This window comes from Papaver somniferum, chromosome 6, assembly GCF_003573695.1.
Source record: "Papaver somniferum cultivar HN1 chromosome 6, ASM357369v1, whole genome shotgun sequence".
Classification (NCBI taxonomy): domain Eukaryota; kingdom Viridiplantae; phylum Streptophyta; class Magnoliopsida; order Ranunculales; family Papaveraceae; genus Papaver; species Papaver somniferum.
Window position 1 is genome coordinate 168,470,872 of NC_039363.1, and position 20,831 is coordinate 168,491,702.

Here is a 20,831-nt window from a genome sequence, read left to right on the forward strand (position 1 = left end):
CATGTGTATTTCATACACATCAAAGCCATAAGGAAAGTGGCCGGTTTAATCATAAAAATTATAAACTTTCAGTCCACAAAACTTGATAATATCAAACATCGGTCATGTTTGGCTAAGCAATAAACCTCAAACTTAATATTGAAATCAATTTATTTCTTAATAATTAGTTTTTACGGTTGGAAAGTTGGCAGGTTTATCATGAGTTTAGGTTTAGGGGAAATTAGTTTTTTTAGAAAAATAAAAATAAATAAAAGAGATTTACTACATTTTCATGGTTGTCTCATATGTTTAGTTTTCATTTCGCAAACGAGAAAGATTTGAAACAACTTATGGATTCTAGACGACTGTTGGACACTGATTATCCTTACAAGGTTGATCAATACTTAGTGCATTTGACCGAATGGTGTCGTAATCCACTGCCTATATAAAGTTAGTGATATTTATCCATTTTGGGCTCCAATTCACTATGCTTTTGAATACGTGGCATTGGGTAATAGGGAGGAAAATTGGTGAAGGTACTGGTTATCAAATTTTAAATATTGATTCTGATAAAGGAAAGAGTAGTAAATTTGAACTTTTTTTTTTTGGATTCAAAGAGAAAATTGTATTAAGTAGAAATAGTGTTTACATGATAGTCTTGATCAACTCAGGATTGGATTTCCTATGGAAGATCATTTGAGTATTCAAAGTTTCCCTTGAGAATTCTAGCTCTCTTGGCCAACTTATCTGACACACTATTAACCTCTCTTTTAACTGAAATACATCTCCAAGGACAAATCTTGCTTAATAAAAACTTAATGTCAAGAACTAATGACTGATTCTTCCAATAAACATGGTGTGATTGTTCATTGATGGAATTTATTAAAACTTCACTATCTGATTCAAAAACAACTCCACTGTATTCTTTGAGATAACCCAAGATGCAGCTTCCTTCATGGCCCTGCATTCCAGCTCCTCTACCTCCACTGCAATAATTCCTCCATCAAAGTATTTCCCTTAAGCACCAATGCTTTTGCCTGCAAAATTTCTTGCAATTAGTCTTATACCACCTTGAAAATTTTCTTGCAGAAAAGATGCATCCAAATTTATTTTAATGTAACCACAATCTGGAGGTTTCCGTCTCAACACCTGCAAAGAGTTGTTATTGACAGTAATATTATTATTAACAGGAGCAGTAAGCCTATGAATATTTTCCAAAGAAAAAATTATGTTGGGATTGATTTTCTGAAAGTCCTTAGAACACCTATCTTTCCAGATAGTCCAAATAGCTACCATAAGTAACTTATTTATTTCTTTCCTAGTAATACCTGATCCAAAGATAAGGTTATTTCCTGCAGAAAACCAAGAGATAACCCAATTCTTTAGAGAACCATGCTGCAACATAATATTACCAACATTAATGTTTAAACTCAACCAAACTGATCTAGCATAAGGACATTCCAGAAGCATATGATTTACAGATTCATTAGGATGATTGCAGAGACTACAGTGAAGTTCTATATTTGGTTTATACTTAGAAAGTTTGTCTCTAGTTGGAACTATGTCCCTAATGCATTTCCAAGCAAAGAGTTTAATTTTGTGAGGCAATTTGACTTTCCATAAATCCTTCCAAACCTGAGATGGAACAACTTGTGCACCTGTATTAGCATTAGAGTGACTAGATATAACATTATAAGCACTCTTCACTGAGAATTGTCCTTTCCTATCTGGCATCCAAATAAGATTGTCAGTACCAATATCTAGAATAGTGATTGCTAGAATACTTTCAGCAGATTCAGTGGAAAACAGATAATAAACCAGGTGCACATTCAAATCCCTAGTACCATGTATAAACAAATCAGAGACATAAATATAAGAAATTGTGTTAATCAAACCTTCAGCTGGTAAAGGAGGGTGATATAGACCAATGACCCAATTATCAAGCCAAATTTTAACCTTAGTTCCACATCTTACATCCCAAATACTATTTCTCTTTATAATCTCAATGCATTTATAAATATTCCTCCAAATCCAAGAACAATTATCATTAAGTTTTTGCAGATGAAGAATGCTACTATTATAAAAATACTTAGCATTCAGAATTTGCACCCATAACTCATCTTGTTCAGTAAGAATCTTCCAAACAAGCTTACAAATCAGAGTAATATTGAAAGTTTCAAGATTCCTAAACCTCCTAATTCTTTAGGAATGTTTATGTTATCCCAAGCAATGAATTTAATACCTTTACCAATCCTATGACTCCACCAAATATTTCTTTGAAGAGAGTCAAGTTTGCTAATAAATGTAGTAGGAATTTTGAAGCATTCCATTTGATAGGTTGGTAAAGAATTTAGAACTGACTTAATAAGAGTAGATATACCTGCTTGATTGATAGTGGTGCCAATGTAATTGTTAATCTAGCTTCAAAGGATTGCATAATAGGATCAAACGACTTAATCTTAGAATGACCAAGAAGTAATGGAGCTCCCAAATATTTTTCAGAATCAGAAACCAAAGACATGTTAAGAGCCTGAGCAAGAATGACACAATCATTAGGACTAAGATTGTTACTGAAATACACATAAGACTTATCAAAATTAAGTATCTGACCTGAAAGTTTCCTAAATTCCTGCAAAGTGTGTAAAATATGATCAACATGTTGCATATTAGCTTGACCAAATATAAGAATATCATCATCAAAAAGTAAATGAGATATAGGTGGAGCTTTCCTAGAAACTTTAATGCCAGTGATAGTCTTATTAGTTTCAGCTACTAACAAAGAGCTAGATAAGTATTCCATGGCCAAGATAAAAAGATAGGGAGACAGTGGATCTCCTTGTCTAACACCTCTAGTTGGTTCAAATTGATCACATGGTGAGCCATTAAGCAACACACTAATACTTGTAGTAGAGACACATTGCATTATTAGGTTACAAAAATCTTTACTAAAACCAAAGCTATCAAGAACTTTAATCAAAATGTTCCATTCTAGCCTGCCAAAGGCTTTTGACAGATCTAATTTAAGTGTCATGGTGCCATTCAAACCTTCCTTGTGTTTCATAGAATGAATAATTTCATGTGCAATAATGATATTGTCATGAATAGCTCTCCTTGGGACAAAAGCAGCCTGATAAGGTGAGATAAGTTTCTTAAGAAAAGGCCTTATTCTGTTAGATAAAATTTTAGACACAATTTTATAAGAAACATTACACAAACCAATTGGTCTAAATTCAGAGGGCTTTTTTTGGGCTTTTACATTTAGGAATAAGAGAAATATAAGTCTTGTTTAGACTTGTTGGCATATGCCCACTATGAAAAACCTTTGAACAACATGTATGATATCATTACCAATTAGTTGCCACTGTGTTTGGTAAGACCCTGCTTGAAAGCCATCAGGGGCGGGTGCACTCCAAGCAAGCATATGCTTGACTACATTTTCAATTTCATGCTCACTAGGGGCTGCAGTTAACATAACATTATCAACATCAAGTATAATTCTTGGCAATATATAAAAAGCATTATCAGGCAGAATAGGATTAGAAGTGCTGGCAACATCACTAAAATGAATTGTAAGCAAAGTACTAATGTCATGTCTATCCCTGAGCCAATTACCATTAGCATCACAAAAAGCATTTATATTGTTTGTATGCAATATCTTTTTGAAAATAGAATTGAAATACCTAGTATTATTATCCATTTCAAATAAGGATTTATCCCTAGATTTTTCCTTATAAAAATCAGATTGAATTTTATACCAATTTTAAAGCTCACTAACAATAGACTTGACTCTATCGTGCTGATTAGGGATGTTGATATCATTTTGGGCAAATTATAAATCCTTTTGAAGCTTATTAATGTTCATTTGTGTATCTCCAAACTCCATTCTATTCCATTGAGAAAGGGTTATTCTAGTACTATGTTTCTTTTGACATAACCTGTGAGCAGGGCTACCATGAGTTTCTAAATTCCAAGATCTCTCAAGAGTATTATTAAAATTTCCATGATCAATCCAACTTCTAAAGAACTTAAAAGGTATCCATAAATGTCTAGGAATAGGATCAGTAATAAGCAAAACAGGGCAATGATCAGAAGCAATGAAATTTAAATGCAACAGCTTAGGAGTGGTGAAATTTAAAAACCAATCATTATTACCTAGAGCCATATCAATCCTAGCTTTCCTAGTTCATGTTCCAAAGGAGTTGCTAGTCCAGGTGTAGTCCTTACCTTCATAACCAATATCCAGCAAACCATAATCATTGACTCTATCCTTAACCCAATTATCAGAGCTATTATTATTCTTATCTAAGTGGAAATTTAGATCACTTAGGACTAACCAAGGATGTCGAACATCTCTACTAAATTCAGTCCAGAAATTCCATTGGAATTTCTTAGGTTCAGTATAAGTTGAACCATACATAAAAGAAATGAGTGCTTTTGGTTTACTTGGATCAAGTTTAATAATAAGAGCATGAATGATATTATTATCACAACCAATTATCTGAACATCAATTCCATCCTTCCACATAAGTATTAAACCACCATCTCTTACTATCCTCTCAATACACACATAATTATGATAGTGAATAGACTGAGCAACATATATCATTCTAACTTCATCTATTTTAGTTTCACAAAGGAGGATAAAATCAGGTTTTTGAGTATGAACCAAATTTTGAAACTGTTGTTTAGTAAACTGGTTAGCTATACCTTGCACATTCCAAGAAATAATTTTCATTTTGAAATCAAAACAAATCAAAAGTTTAAAGTTTTCAAGAATTACCTTGACTTCCTTTGTGTTGCAGTTTTGATTATCCCTTGCTGTGACCGTTTGAGTTGTCTGTGTGTTCACATGATTGTCAGAACTTGAAGCAATATGTTCAAAAACAAAACTTTCTGGAGCATTGTTCCTTTGCCTTTTTCCTAGCCTCTCACCAGATTCATTAACATCAACAATGCTTGCTTTAATTACATATCCATCCTTTGGAGGAACAAAGATACTTGCTTTAGTAGTATTATTTTGATTGAATTTTGGGACTTGGTCTCCCCCTTTGGTAACAATCTTAGCCCTATCTTCTTTCCTTACTTCACCAAAAAAAATGGGGATTTGCATGAGCCTTAACAAGATAATCTGCAGCAGCCTTACAAACTCCCTTATTGTGATTAAGGATGAAACAATGAGGACAAATCTTATGAGGCTGCTTCTCATAAAAAAAAAACTTTATCCACCTGGTAGGTCCATCATTAGTGATTGCCATTACACCCTTCTCATAGGAAAACTAACAACAACTTGAACACAAACTTTGACATAATCTCCTACGGAATTGCATCCTCAGGATCAACAACAATGACCTCACCCACGGTCTTTACAATTTTAGTTACTGCCTTAACATTCACGTGTTTAGGAAGAATTATTTTTAACTGAATCCAGAAGCATTGTATTCCCCAATCTAAATCCTGATAAATGATTTCAGAATTATAAAAATAGAGAATCACAATCTGACCATTGATACTCCAAGGTCTAGTATTAAAAACTTTCTTTCTAGTTCTTGGTCTTTAAAACGAAATTCCATTACATTATTATCCAGCTCAAAAACCTTAAGATCACCTTCAGGTATAAAATCCCATATTAAAGCAATGCAGTTTTCCACCATCTTAAAACCCAGTTTCCCCTCCATGATTATTTTGCCAACCAGACTGATTTTGTAAGGACCCTCAAGTTCGACAACGCTATTAGACTAGTCAAGAGAAGATTTATCCGCTAATGACTCGACTAATTAAATACGAATGTTAATTTATAGGATTTAATCTAACAATATAGATACGAAACTTGTATCATTCGATAGGTCTCGAATAGTTATGTGAATTAGACTACTCGAACGCGTCACTCGGATACCGGACGAAGAAGATACCATCAGTGAATTGGGAAGCGAAAAAATAGGCTTTTTTATAAGTAAACCGACCTGGGCTGCCCTTATCATTCTGGACGTGTGTCTTATCATTTTCCTTTGGCTTTATCAATAAACCAGATCGGAGAGAATTCACTTTCTCTTATCTTCTTCTTTCTTCTCTTTCCTTCTTCTTCTCTGTGTTCTCGTCCTGTGAGTGAATTGAGAGGTAAAAAGGGGTGTTTTGGGATCAAGGAGAGCAGTGAAAGATCGAGGATTAGTTGATGGTGGTAGTATAGGTTGATCGGGTGAAATCAAAACCCAGCAGAAAAGGTAAACAACGAATTTTATTAGGATTCTTAATCTGTTATTGTTTATTTATGAAATTGAGTTTGTGTTGGTGAAATAGTTCATGGGTTTATTATTAATTAAGGTAGAACAGGTTGTATAAGGTTTAATTTTGGTTTCTTTAGGAGTTTTGAGATTCAGGTTAGGGTTTAGATGAATTGAAGATGAGGATTAGGGTTTCTGAGTTAGGAATCTACAGATAAAGAAAATGAATTTAAGAGTGGTGATTCGAAGAACAATTGATGTTATTGCAAGCTAGAGTTAGTGACTGAATTGGGTCATTGATTTAGGTTTATATTGATCTACAGGGGTTAGCAAATGTTGGGAATGAAGCATAAATGAGTTTTAGAAGTAGCATTGATGTTGACTACATAGAACTGTGTTGGATTGCAGTCTAGTGAGAAGAACTGGTGGTAATTGAAGTGTTTCAAGACTTAGGTGATGATGTTGAGGCTACAGGGGATGAGATGTGTAGGATGGTGGTTCTGTAATTGTTAATGATGTTTAAGGGATTGTATTAGTGGTGGTACTATTAGCTGAAGTGAAAGGGGGTAATGATATGTAATAGACTAGTTGTGTCTGTGGCGAATTTGAGTGGAAATCCATGAGAGTGTGGTGATGCTGATGAAATGTGAAGAAGGATTGCTAGTATTGTAATGAATTTGATCTGAGCTGAAGTTTTAGGTAAGTGATGGATTTAATAAAGAACAAGATGAACTGAGAAAGGTTGGTGGTGATGCAATGAGAGATGCAGTTAGGCTACTGATGTTATACAAAGAAGGACTAATATGGATTTCAATCTAAGTGGTGCATGTATGGATGTTGGTGTTGCTGTTGAGAGTGGAGTGAATATGTAATGTGTGTTGTAGAGTGCTGATGTTGTAATTGTTATACGAAGTAGTATTGGCAGAGGTGGAGATTCAGGTTGAAGTTGAATGTACAAGTGAACTTCAGTGAGAAGAGAAGTGTTGTGTTTATATGAAGGGTTTTCACATGGAGCTGAACCATAGTTTCAGGGTTAGTGGGGAAGTATATGTGTTTTGAGCCGTAATTGCTTAATCTTGCAAAGGAAATTAGGAAGTATGAATATAAAGAGGAGGTTGGTTGGGAACTGGTATTGCAGGTGTCATGAGTTGAGTTAATGGTGAACAACAATTGTTATAGGTGGGTTGATATTGAATTACAGACGAGAGTGTTATGTATGGGATGTAAGAGTTGACGGTGAAATTGATATTGTTGTGGATTGGATGGTGTTAATGGAGTTTATTGAGAAGAAAGTGCGAGGAATGGAGGTTGTGATTTAGTTAAGTTGTTGGGTTGCTTTTAAAGTTAAAGATACATCTTAGATATAAATTTGCGGTGTGTTGCACCTTGAAGGCACAACAAAGTCTTTTGCCTCTGCAGTGACTCAAGCCAGAATCAGTCATATGTCTAACTGGTTTTGTTTAGCTAACTTAGTCCTTTTGACTGAGCTGAATCATGTAGACTCACCAAGTTCCCTATCTTGACCTGAGTTGACTCAGTTGACTGATTTGGATAGTTGACCAGTCATCTTGACTTAACCTTGACTAGTTGACCATGGACTTGACTTGGACTAGACGTTGACTGTTAGTTTGACTGTTAGTGACTGTTAGTTGACTCTTATGGACTGGAACTTAGTTTAACGGGTCGGTTTGTTGGGCTTGGACTTAGAGCCAGTGTCCCCATTGAACATGAATTAGACCCTTATGGTCCGAATTGACCTTTGGTTCATTTTACAAAGTTGTTGATATTCTTAAGACATATCTGATGGAATATAAAACCAATCTAATTGAATTAGTAAAACTTTAGATGTGCTAAAGATAGGTAATGAAAATTTGTAGAACCATAAATGGGCTTAGATTCATTAGATAGTTCACTAAGCTTATAACTAGAGAATTGTATGAGGTTATGTTATGAGCATTGTGTGAGCCTATTAGCTAAATACTTAGAGTGTTTATGTGATTAACAGTTAGTCTATATTAATTAACAACGATCGATCCAAAGGATGAACCAGTAGATTGAGGATCTCGAGGTAGGCGAGGCTTGTCATCAAATCAGGTGGGAACTCTGTAACCTTCTTGTAATCATTGAGCATTCTTTCTATTGCGAGCATGATGAGTCTTTATTACTTTTGGCATGTTTGTGTGATTTACTATCTATGTAAATGCCTTTATGTGTCTTGATGTGCGTGTAATATGCGTTGTATGATTTCCCCGCAAGGAGTGTCTGTGATTTCCCATGGCTCTTTTCTAAGTTAAGTATGGCGGTTTCTTCCCCGTTTTAATATTACTTAGTAGGGCGGTTTCTTCCCCGTTTCAATATATTATTAGGGCGGCTTCTTCCCCGTTTCGATAGTATATAAATAATATATAGTAGGGAGGCTTCTTCCCCGTTATAATATTACCTAGTAGGGCAGCTTCTTCCCCGTTTCGTTATTATGTATACTATTTTATTTTGGGGAAATCACTCGTGTGCATATTATACTTGTTCGACTAACTTTCTGATCTTGATAGTAATATCCTGAATCATGGTTTGTATGAGCACTCTGTGTGGACGATGTTATTATTATTGATTAGGGTTGCTTTCACGTCGTCTTCTCCAATGAGTTTGGCGAGGTTAGAGTGACACTTGCTTCGTAATGCATAAATTGTTGTATGATTAGTTTATTCTTATTTTCTTTCAATTTATATTCTTTTATAAATGTGAAGTATGTTAGTGATTACCTGAGAGTTACATTTTTTCATTGAGCACCCTTTTGGGATGATGTGCTCACTCGTTCCCACTTCAGTTTCAGTTACCAGAAGGAATGATGCACATGAAGATACATGTTTTCGTAGTTTAAAGCGTTACCGAACTGTGTTACATTTATGTACCTCGAATATGTGTATTCTTATTTATTATAAAAAAACATACTAAAATATTAATATCATTTGACAGTTCTCGTTTATAAATATCAGAGTGTTGGGTATAAGTTTGGTTTTAGTTCACTTTATGTTTTTATGATTCTTAAAATCATTAATCTGGAAATTGATTCCTCAATTAGGTTGTAATCCTATTAGCTAAGCAGGTTTTAGTAATTCGGGCGTCACAAGTTGGTATCAGAGCTCACTATTAGGTCTTACATGGGCAATAACGAAATAGGCAGTGCCAGTTAGTGGACGAGATTAATTTAGAATTGAATTGGGTCGTGAGATAAATCTTAATCACTAAAAGTTATCAAGAACTAAAAGATTTATTTGATTCATTCATTCGTTTTCTTTGTTGTGTATATGTATGATGAGTTAAAAAATTATTGGTTAAACCAGTTGAGTTATAGATTAGAAGATGATAGAAAACTGGAAACTAATTAGTTTGAAATTAAGAAGACGTAGAAAATCCGATACTAGAAGAATAGTGATATTAGTATATTTGATAGATCCCGAAAGTCATACAGGAACTTATTAAGTGCCTTAACTTATACGTTGAGTCATCAATTCTTGAGATAGAAAATTAGTGTGAAGAACTTAGGCTAATTTGTTTGTTACTGTTTAAATCAGTGTAGCTGAGACTCATAATTTTGATTGACAGATTACAGATTCATATAAAGCTTCATGATAGAGTACTAGAACCAGTAATCTAATGAAATAGAAATTTATCTAATGAAACTAAAGCTAAAAATTTTAGATTCTAGTTGTAGAAGGTAATCTAGATTTGTGCTTCATTTGTTGTTGCTTAGAATTCATTTAAAAATGAGTTGTATTTTCGCGCGTTGGTGAGTATGAACGATACTTGCGCTTGGATGAGAGATAGTTTTTCTCTATAAGGTGGAGAGTTTTTTTGAAGACCTGAAGGGCGGTTCAATTTTTGAGGACGAAAATGTATAAGGTGGAGAGAATGTAAGGACCCTCAAGTTCGACAACTCTATTAGACTAGTCAAGAGACGATTTATCCGCTAATGACTCGACTAATTAAATACGAATGTTAATTTGTAAGATTTAATCTAACAATCTAGATACGAAACTAGTATCACTCGATAGGTCTCGAATAGTTATGTCAATTAAACTACTCGAACGCGTCATTCGGATACCGGACGAAGAAGATACCATCAGTGAATTGGGAAGCGAAAAAATAAGTTTCTTTATAAGTAAACCGACCTGGGCTTCCCTTATCATTCTGGACGTGTGTCTTATCATTCCCTTTTGGCTTTATCACAAAACCAGATCGAAGAGAATTCACTTTCTCTTATCTTCTTCTCTCTTATCTTCCCTTCTTATTCTCTGTGTTCTCGTCCTGTGAGTGAATTGAGAGGTAAAAGAGGTGTTTTGGGATCAAGGAGAGCAGTGAAATATCGAGGATTAGTTGATGGTGGTAGTATAGGTTGATCGGGTGAAATCAAAACCCAGCAGAAAAGGTAAACAACGAATTTTATTAGGATTCTCAATCTATTATTGTTTACTTATGAAATTGAGTTTGTGTTGGTGAAATAGTTCATGGGTTTATTATTAATTAAGGTAGAACATGTTGTATAAGGTTTAATTTTGGTTTCTTTAGGAGTTTTGAGATTCAGGTTAGGGTTTAGATGAATTGAAGATGAAGATTAGGGTTTCTGAGTTGGGAATCTACAAATAAAGAAGATGAATTGAAGAGTGGTGATTCGAAGAACAATTGATGTTATCACAAGATAGAGTTAGTGACTGAATTGGGTCATTGGTTTAGGTTTATATTGATCTACAGGGGTTAGAAAATGTTGGGAATGAAGCATAAATGAGTTTTAGAAGTAGTATTGATGTTGACTACATAGAACTATGATGGATTGCAGTCTACTGAGAAGAACTGGTGGTAATTGAAGTGTTTCAAGACTTAGGTGATGATGTTGAGGCTACAGGGGATGAGATGTGTAGGATGGTGGTTCTGTAATTGTTGATGACGTTTAAGGAATTGTATTAGTGGTGGTACTATTAGCTGAAGTGGAAGGGGGTAATGATATGTAATAGATTGGCTGTGTCTGTGGCGAATTTGAGTGAAAATCCATGAGAGTGTGGTGATGCTGATGAAATGTGAAGATGGATTGCTAGTATTGTAGTGAATTTGATCTGAGCTGAAGTTTTAGGTAAGTTATGGATTTAATAAAGAACAAGATGAACTGAGAAAGGTTGGTGGTGATGCAGTGAGAGCTGTAGTTAGGCTACATATGTTATACAAAGAAGGACTATTATGGATTTCAGTCTAAGTGGTGCATGTCTGGAAGTTGGTGTTGCTGTTGAGAGTGGAGTGAATATGTAATGTGTGTTGTAGAGTGCTGATGTTGTAATTGTTATACGAAGTAGTACTGGCAGAGGTGGAGATTCAGGTTGGAGTTGAATGTACAAGTGAAATTTCAGTGAGAAGAGAAGTGTTGTGTTTATATGAAGGGGTTTCACATTGAGCTGAACCATGGTTCCAGGGTTAGTGGGGAAGTATATGTGTTTGGAGTCGTAATTTCTTAGTCTTGCAAAGGAAATTAGGAAGTATGAATATAAAGAGGAGGTTGGTTGGGAACTGGTATTGCAGGTGTCAATGTGGATAGGGTTAATGGTGAACAACAATTGTTATAGGTGGGTTGATATTGAGTTACATACGAGAGTTTTATGTATGGGATGTAAGAGTTGATGGTGAAATTGATATTGTTGTGGGTTGGATGGTGTTAATAGAGTTCATTGAGAAGCAAGTGCGAGGAATGGAGGTTGTAATTTAGTTAAGTTGTTGGGTTGCTTTTTAAGTTAAAGATACATCTTAGATATAAATCTGTGGTGTGTTGCACCTTGAAGGCACAACAGAGTCTTTTGCCTCTGCAGTGACTCAAGCCAGAATCAGTCATATGTCTAACTGGTATTGTTTAGCTGACTTAGTCCTTTTGACTGAGCTGAATCATGTAGACTCACCAAGTTCCCTATCTTGACCTGAGTTGACTCAGTTGACCGATTTGGATAGTTGACCAGTCATCTTGACTTAACCTTGACTAGTTGACCCTGGACTTGACTTGGACTAGATGTTGACTGTTAGTTTGACTCCTTTGACTGTTAGTAACCGTTAGTTGACTCTTACGAACTGGACCTTAGTTTAACGGGCCGGTTTGTTGGGCTTGGACTTAGAGCCAGTATCCCCATTGAACATGAATTGGACCCTTATGGTCCGAATTGACCTTTGGTTCATTTTACAAAGTTGTAGATATTCTTAAGACATATCTGATGGAATATAAAATTAATCTAATTGAATTAGTAAACCTTTAGGTGTGCTAAAGATAGGTAATGAAAAGGTGTAGAACCATAAATGGGATTAGATTCATTAGATAGTTCACTTAGTTTATAACTAGAGAATTGTATGAGGTTATGTTATGAGCATTGTATGAGCCTATTGGCTAAATTCTTAGAGTGTTTCTGTGATTAACAGTTGGTCTATATTAATTAAACGATCGATCCAAAGGATGAACCAGTGGATTGAGGATCTCGAGGTAAGCGAGGCTTGTCATTAAATCAGGTGGGAACTTTGTAAACTTCTTGTAATCATTGAGCATTCTTTCTATTGCGAGCATGATGAGTCTTTATTACTTTTGGCATGTTTGTGTGATTTACTATCTATGTAAATGCCTGTATGTGTCTTGATGTGCGTGTAATATGCATTGTATGAGTTCCCCGCAAGGAGTGTATGTGATTCCCCACGGCTCTTTTCTAAGTTAAGTATGGCGGCTTCTTCCCCGTTTTAATATTACTTAGTAGGGCGGCTTCTTCCCCGTTTCAATATATTAGTAAGGAGGCTTCTTCCCCGTTTCGATAGTATATAAATAATATATAGTAGGGCGGCTTCTTCCCCGTTATAATATTACCTAGTAGGGCGGCTTCTTCGCCGTTTCGTTATTATATATACTATTTTATTTTGGGAAAATCACTCGTGTGCATATTATACTTGGTCGACTTACTTTCTGATCGTGATAGTAATATCCTGAATCATGGTTTGTATAAGCACTCTGTGTGGATGATGTTATTATTATTGATTAGGGTTGCTTTCACATCGTCTTCTCCAATGAGTTTGGAGAGGTTAGAGTGACACATGCTTCATAATGCATAAATTATTGTATGATTAGTTTATTCTTATTTTCTTTCAATTTGTATTCTTTTAGAACTGTGAAGTATGTTAGTGATTACCTGAGAGTTACATGTTTTCACTGAGCACCCTTTTGGGATGATGTGCTCACTCGTCCCCACTTCAGTTTCAGTTACCAGGAGGAGTGATGCACATGAAGATACTTGTTTTCGTAGTTTAAAGCGTTACCGAACTGTGTTACATTTATGTACCTCGAATATGTGTATTCTTATTTATTATAAAACAACATACTAAAATATTAATATCATTTGACAGTTCTCATTTATAAATATCAGATTTTTGGGTATAAGTTTGGTTTTAGTTCACTTTTATGTTTTTATAATTCTTAAAATCGTTAATCTGGAAATTGATTCCTCAATTAGGTTGTAATCCTATTATCTAAGCAGGTTTTAGTAATTGGGGCGTCACATATTTCTTCAATTTCTTCTTCCTTATCATCTATTTTTTCAGATTGATGATACACTACTTCATCAACATCACCAAGCTCAAAAGCAGCTTGCATAAATTTTGCAGCTAAATCTGAAACTGATTTTTCATTTTCTTCTTCCATTGGTTTGACTCAACTCAATCTATGATGATATAGAAAACTATTGAGTATATAAAAAGTGGTAGCTTGAAAACTTGCTTTATAATGCTTCAAATCTAGAAAAATCGGGGATTGACTTGAATTAGGTAAGATATTCATTCGAGAATTTTGGTTCTGAAGATATATAATTGACTGAGTATAATTTGCAGAGGGAAAGTTTGTCCAGCAAAGGAAACTATACAGTTGTGTAGAAGAGCGATAATTACGAGAGTAAATAAAGGACTCGGTTTGTAACGAACTTTTTGAAATTTGAATTTCACAAGACGCGATTTTCCTGTAACCATTGAATCACTGTATCAACTCGGTAATGGAACATCTCTAGAAAAACAAGCTTGACAATCTGTAAACACACCATAGCTTCAAAAAGCTTAACAACAACTTTGGCAAACGCCTGCATCACAACTGAAAACAAGGTAAACACCATTTGGGATAAAATCAACTGCAAACACATCTGGAAGAAGAGAGATTAGTTAATCATAATATCTGAAAACAAAATTAAATTTTTTGAAAAACAAGACAGTAAAACTGATTAATAAGTTGAGAAATCTTAAAAGTATGATGACATCAAACTGATTAGAGTAGAAAATTGCAATCTTGCATTAAGAACTAATAGAAATCATAAGAAATTTGATGAAACTAGAAGACTTAGTTGACTCAGCTATTTCGCCCGATCCTCAGATCTCTCTATCAATCGAGTTGACCAGTAAATTTGAACATTGAAATGCTCTAATTCCCATTATCATACATACTTTTGCTTCACTTAATTAAGATAATACACATTGATTACAACCCAAAGATGAGAGATCTTGAAGAAGTAATGCTTTAAGACTTAACAGCATTGCTCATCTTGATCAATTAATTGCACTCAGAAATCACATAACAAACAGATGGCTTTGTATTTATAGATGAAAGAAAGAATTTTCGAGGAAATTAAGTTGATGGTTGTTTACTGAATCACACCATAATAATGTAGAACAAGTAATTAGCTAGTTATAGTGATCATCATATACCTCTCTGTCAGTCTGTATATCTATATATGTAAGCGTCCTATCCGCGTCATAAAATAAAACAAGGAAAAAGCAAAATGAGACCCGAAAGTCTTAAATGTATCCTAAAATGAGTTGATTGAAAGATGAGTGAAACCATCTCCAATGCTCGAAACTGCAACATGATTTTCTTCTCTTTAGTAGTTGGAATCCTAATTCAAGTAGTATATATATTGTCTCTTCTAATTGTCACTTTGCATACCGACGGTGATGCGGTGTCATAAATCAAAAGAATATCATTTCCATCAACTTTGATACTAATAAGATGTATTTATTGCGTGTTGAAAATTTCGACGATTCTTTTTACTTTTTTTCTTTTATGCTTTCAGATTTATGGTTCCAGGCATATATATATAAGCCATGAATATGATTGTCGATTCTCAATCTGCCTCACTCTTCAATGTGTGTGTGCCTATATCTTACATTAAGCCTCAACTAATTGAACTGCTAATGTTAATTGATTACTCCTGCAAGTATTCAAATAAGATGGGCACAACAAAATTACAGTGTTTGAAATAGGACAACCATTATAACTGTTTTGTTTACATAAAATCAAGGCCAACTTATAACATCTGTTGATTCATAATTTACCCTGCTGGTAGTTGGAGTGTGTTATGAGCTTAACCTTCTCTGGCTCTAAAAATACTCTAGTTTCTTGAAAGGGGATGATGATATTAAAAACAATCTCATCCTTATTTAGTCATTTAACATAACATAAATCAAGTGGATTAGTTTCCTTTCAATTCTATAACCCATTTTTGGTGCTCAGTCTAGACTCTACATAACACACATGCAGGTTACTATATAGGTACAAGTAATAATTATATGGATGGATACATAGTCATCAGCAGCTAGGACGACAAAGGCATAAAGATAAACTTGCCCTTTTCCAACTGAACTGAATGGTTTCACTTGTAAATAAGAATCAAGTCAAGGGTATTCCCGAAAACTTCAGCTTATTTGAACTGCAAATGACTAATATTAATTGATTAGTCCTGCAAGTATTAAGATAGGCACAGCAAAATTACACTTCTTTTTTTTTTCCTATACTGAGAAGAAATTTCATTGCTGCAAAATCTGGTGGGTGTGAAGACCTTTGTTGTCAAAGAAAGAACCTTGAACTGATTTTCAGTCCGGTAGGGTGCACATACATTTCAATATGCGGTACCCACAGCAATAAGAACTTGTAAAGTTTGTTTTTTAGTTTTTGCTAGTGGGATTTTAATTCGCGCCAAATATAGGCTTCAACTACATTGCTATATTTGTATAATTGTTTTGTTCTGATCCTCTTTTTATTCACTCAAAGACTTTTTTAATCCAATGTTTTAGGCTTATGATCTTTAAATCATACCCCCACAGTCAAAAAAATAATTGAGCTATTTGATTATAATTTTATCCCATAAATAAATGAGTTATCTCAATAATATAATTTAATAGCTATGTTTATATTTGTTATGTAGGTGTTTCAAAATGCTTTTCAATAATTATACAAAGTTTACGAAAAATCATGGTATTGTTTGAGAAATTAATCGATTCCAAATTTTACAAATTATTATCATAAAAGATACGATTATAACAACTACTTAAACATACTCTTCTTTTTTTTTTCTTTCTCATTGTCTTAATAATTACGCAAGCTATAAATAATTCAATTAATTTGGGACGGAGGAAGTGGGATACAACTATTACATTCACAAATCAATTCGAGAAGATATTTATTTTTCTCATTTAGAAAGAAGAAAAGAGAGGAACAATTGTCAATTTGTCATTTCATTTACTACCGACTGGTTTCTTCAAAGGGGATGATATTAAAAACAATCTCATCCTTATTTAGTCACTTAACATGATATAAATCAAGTGGAAGGAAGGATTAGTTTCCTTTCAAATTCTATAACCCATTTTTGGTGCTCAGTAAAGTAATAAGTAATAATACTCAGTAAAGTAATAAGTAATATAATAATATGGATGGATACATGGTCATCAGCGTTTTAGCTAGGCTAGGACGACAAAGGCATAAAGACAAACTTGCCTTTTTCCTACTGAATGGTTTCACTTGTAATTAAGAATCAAGCCAAGGGTATTCCCGAAAACTTCAGCTTATTTAAACTACAGCTTCTCCTCTCCACACTTACAGAAAAAAAAAAGAAAACAGCTTCTCCTCTGTTTCAGAGCAGAGCACCAACAGAGAGTAGTATACCTGAATCTCTCTCACATTCTGTGTTTCTTAGAAATGATGAAGAAAACTAAATATCCATCTCGATCAGTCTATCTTCTTACTGTTTTCTTGGTTGTAATCTTCACCATTTCATTTTCTACAACTACTTGCGTTGAAGCAAGAAAGAATCATCACCATAGAAATACCAAAAATCATCATGGGAACCAGCGTAGTCATCATGAGAAGAGAGGAAATTTCCATGTACCATCTCCTTCACCTATGCCTTCTTCAACACCTGCATTTGATCCTACACCACGAAACCCTTATATGAACAAATCAAACATTTTCGATGTTTTGTCTTTTGGTGCTAAAGGTGATGGGGTTGCAGATGATTTCAAGGTAACACATACTTGTTTTTGGTCGTCCTTTGAAATCCAAAAGAAAAAAGAAGAAGTAAAAACTACATGCTCTCAATTGTTTTGGTTTCCTTGCATTTAAAAGAGCCCCGAATTTTGTAAAATGTCATTTTTGGGAACAAATTTCATTTTCTTTTGTTTTCAGTTCATAATTTGCATCTTGCACTTGCAGGCATTACAAGCTGCATGGAAAGCTGCATGTAAAGTAGAAGGAGGAATAGTGGAAATTCCGTCAGAATTCAGGTTTCTCATAAGACCAATTTCACTTCAAGGTCCATGCAGACCTCACCTTGTTCTCCAGGTATACGCATGTTAGTAGGATTTGTGTTTGTTTAGTTTGATTTCCATGATTCATTAGCCAAATGAGATACAATTTTGATTTGATTTTTGATATGGAATAACAGATTGATGGGGTCATGTTAGCTTCACCAAATATAGGTTCATGGTCAAAGTCAGATTCATATCAATGGATAAACATCAAATGGGTTAAAAATTTCACAATTCAAGGGGGTGGAGTTGTTGATGGCCAAGATTTTGCTTGGTGGAAACCTAATGAAGTATGTAGTATGTGAGAGATTCTCTATAATAAAGAAAACATTTTATTTACTTTCAGTGCTAAGCAATTCTGTTTTTTCTCTTTGCAGCAGCAGAAGACATCGAAACACATGCAGGATATGAAACCAACTGTAAGAAGGGATCCCTTTCTTAATTATGACGAATTATCTAATTACATGTCTTCCCTTACTTACTAAGACTTGCAATTTTGGGTGCAGGCGTTGAGATTCTATGAGAGCTCCGGTGTTACGGTTCGACACATAAGCATCATTGTTAATAGTCCATTGTTCCACTTGAAATTCGATAATTCAAGCTTTATAAATGTCAACAATGTTACGATGGTTTCCCCTGGGAGTAGCCGAAACAAAAATGGAATTCATCTCCAAAACAGCCAACATGTAGAAATCCAACACTCCAACGGTAAGTAATAAAATTAAGAGTAAGACCCGTTAAGCTTTGAGTATGTGATTTTCAATTTTACTTGATAGGACCATGTCTAAACTACCTAATTAATAACGGCCATCATAAGTACCAGAATAATCTAAAAGGATAAAGAGATTTTGGTGTTAGTAAAAGATTTGAAATACCATCATGTAGTGTACTGGCCGGGTATTGCACAAACTGGGAAGTTTTTAGAGCACAAATACCCTACTCTTTATAAATGAAAAAGCCCCTTCACAGTTGAGAGTCATAAGTCCTTGAAAGGCTAATACTAATACCCTATAAGTCTTATTCGTGCAGCTGCTTTAGGTGAATGGAAACTTTTGCAAAGCAACATTGGGGTTTCAGCAATGCACATGCAACTGCTTCACAATGATCGTGTGATTATCTTCGATAGGACCAATTTCGGTCGTTCTAATCTATCGTTGCCTAATGGTGTGTGTCGTCATCGTAAGGATGAGGTTCTTAAGGTGGATTGCACAGCTCACTCCATTGAGTACAATGTTGATGCTAACTCGTTTCGGCCATTAATGGTTCAAACCGATACGTGGTGCTCTTCGGGATCTGTTTTGGCGAACGGGAGTTTACTGCAAACAGGAGGCCACGATGCTGGTAAAAAGAAGTATAGAGTTTTCCGTCCCTGTGCTACCTGTGATTGGCAAGAATTCGATGGTTTGAATGCGCCAAGATGGTATGCTACAAATCATATATTGCCTGATGGAAGGGTTATTGTTATTGGTGGTCGACGGGCGTTTAGTTACGAATTTTACCCGACAACAAAAACACTTATCAATTTCCCATTTCTAGTTGAAACAAATGATAAAGGTGAAGAGAATAATCTATATCCTTTCGTTCATCTAAATGTAGACGGAAACTTGTTCATCTTTGCGAATAACCGAGCTATCTTATTCGACTACAACAAAAACACCATCGTACGAACGTACCCACAAATACCTGGTGCCGACCCAAGAAATTATCCAAGCTCAGGTTCATCAGTACTACTTCCCTTGAGCGCTGCTGGCACTGAAGCTGAGGTTTTGATTTGCGGCGGTGCACCGAAAGGTTCGTATGCTCAAGCCAAGAAACGAATCTCCTACCTCACTGCTTTGAGGACATGTGGGAGAATGAAAATTACAGATTCTTCACCTCAATGGTTCGTGGAAAGCATGCCAACACCTAGGGTCATGGGTGATATGGTTTTACTTCCTGATGGCAGTGTTTTAATCCTTAATGGCGCTTCAAGTGGAACAGCTGGGTGGGGATTCGCTCGAAACCCGGTTCTAAGTCCGGTTATTTATCGACCAGACAATGCAGTCGGATCAAGGTTCGAAATACAAGCTCCATCAAGTAAACCAAGAATGTACCACTCCACTGCAGTTTTACTGAGAGATGGTAGGGTCCTAATAGGTGGCAGTAACACCCATGATGGTTACAAATTCTATGGAGTTGATTTCCCCACCGACTTGACTTTAGAAGCGTTCTCGCCAGCATATTTGGGTTCAGAGTTCGCCAGTATCCGACCTACCATTCTATCTCCTACAGCACAAACAAATCTCAAGTATGGAGAAATTTTGAGGGTTCGGTATACAGTTTCAGGCAGACTTAGCCCACGGGGAGTAACTGTTACAATGATATCCCCTTCTTTCACGACGCATTCTTTTTCGATGAACCAAAGGTTTCTGCATTTGGGAGGTGGAAACTCCCTTAAGGTCTCAAACTCAACATACATTACTCAAGTAAGAACGCCCAAGTCTAGCACTCTCGCCCCATCCGGGTACTACATATTGTATGTTATTCATCAAGGTATTCCTAGTGAGGGAACTTGGGTTCATATCGAGTGATTTTATATCTTTCTCGGTTAGTAGATTGTAATAGCATTTAAGTGTGGAAATTAGAATATATTTACGCATTCGAAGTATTGAAAAACTTGAAACGATTGTATCATTGGCAATGAAATTATTGAGCATTTTGTTAACTTACTTGGCGAAGAAATACATTGAATACTCAGCACAAGTTGCCCAACTATAAGTTCCAACAGGTTGTTGTCCTTTATAATAGAATATTATCTTCTTATTGTATTTAGAAGAATAATCTCCGACTTAACTATTTGTAATTCCCAAAGATATTATTATTGGATATATAATCAAATCCCGGAGAACAATTCTCTCCAAGGACACTATCATCGAATCCAAGATGGTATCGGCCCCTTTTTGATCCTTTTTTCTCTAAAATTTTAAAACAATGGCAGGTGAGAAAAAATCCATTCACCCAGCTTTTGCC

General features: G+C 35.1%; 2 protein-coding genes across 3 annotated transcripts; one reads left to right on the top strand and one right to left on the bottom strand.

Annotated features, from left to right (window-relative positions):
- Positions 1–996: 996 nt before the first annotated feature.
- On the bottom strand, positions 997–4,141 carry LOC113291782. The gene is made up of 6 exons (XM_026541277.1): positions 3,915–4,141; positions 3,300–3,578; positions 2,360–3,146; positions 1,615–2,115; positions 1,273–1,374; positions 997–1,128 (listed from the first exon to the last, which is right to left on the bottom strand). Exons 1-6 carry the CDS (start codon positions 4,139–4,141, stop codon positions 997–999), a joined length of 2,028 nt encoding a protein of 675 aa, XP_026397062.1.
- Positions 4,142–17,132: 12,991 nt separating this feature from the next.
- Positions 17,133–20,526, top strand: LOC113290065 (aldehyde oxidase GLOX-like). Of its 2 annotated transcripts, none has more exons than XM_026539565.1 (6): positions 17,133–17,538; positions 17,728–17,856; positions 17,960–18,112; positions 18,200–18,241; positions 18,329–18,530; positions 18,852–20,526. In XM_026539565.1, exons 1-6 carry the CDS (start codon positions 17,215–17,217, stop codon positions 20,390–20,392), a joined length of 2,391 nt encoding a protein of 796 aa, XP_026395350.1. In that variant the 5' UTR covers positions 17,133–17,214; the 3' UTR covers positions 20,393–20,526. The 2 variants fall into 2 exon arrangements, with proteins under 2 accessions (XP_026395350.1, XP_026395351.1); XM_026539566.1 differs by having other exon boundaries at positions 18,203–18,241.
- Positions 20,527–20,831: the final 305 nt, after the last annotated feature.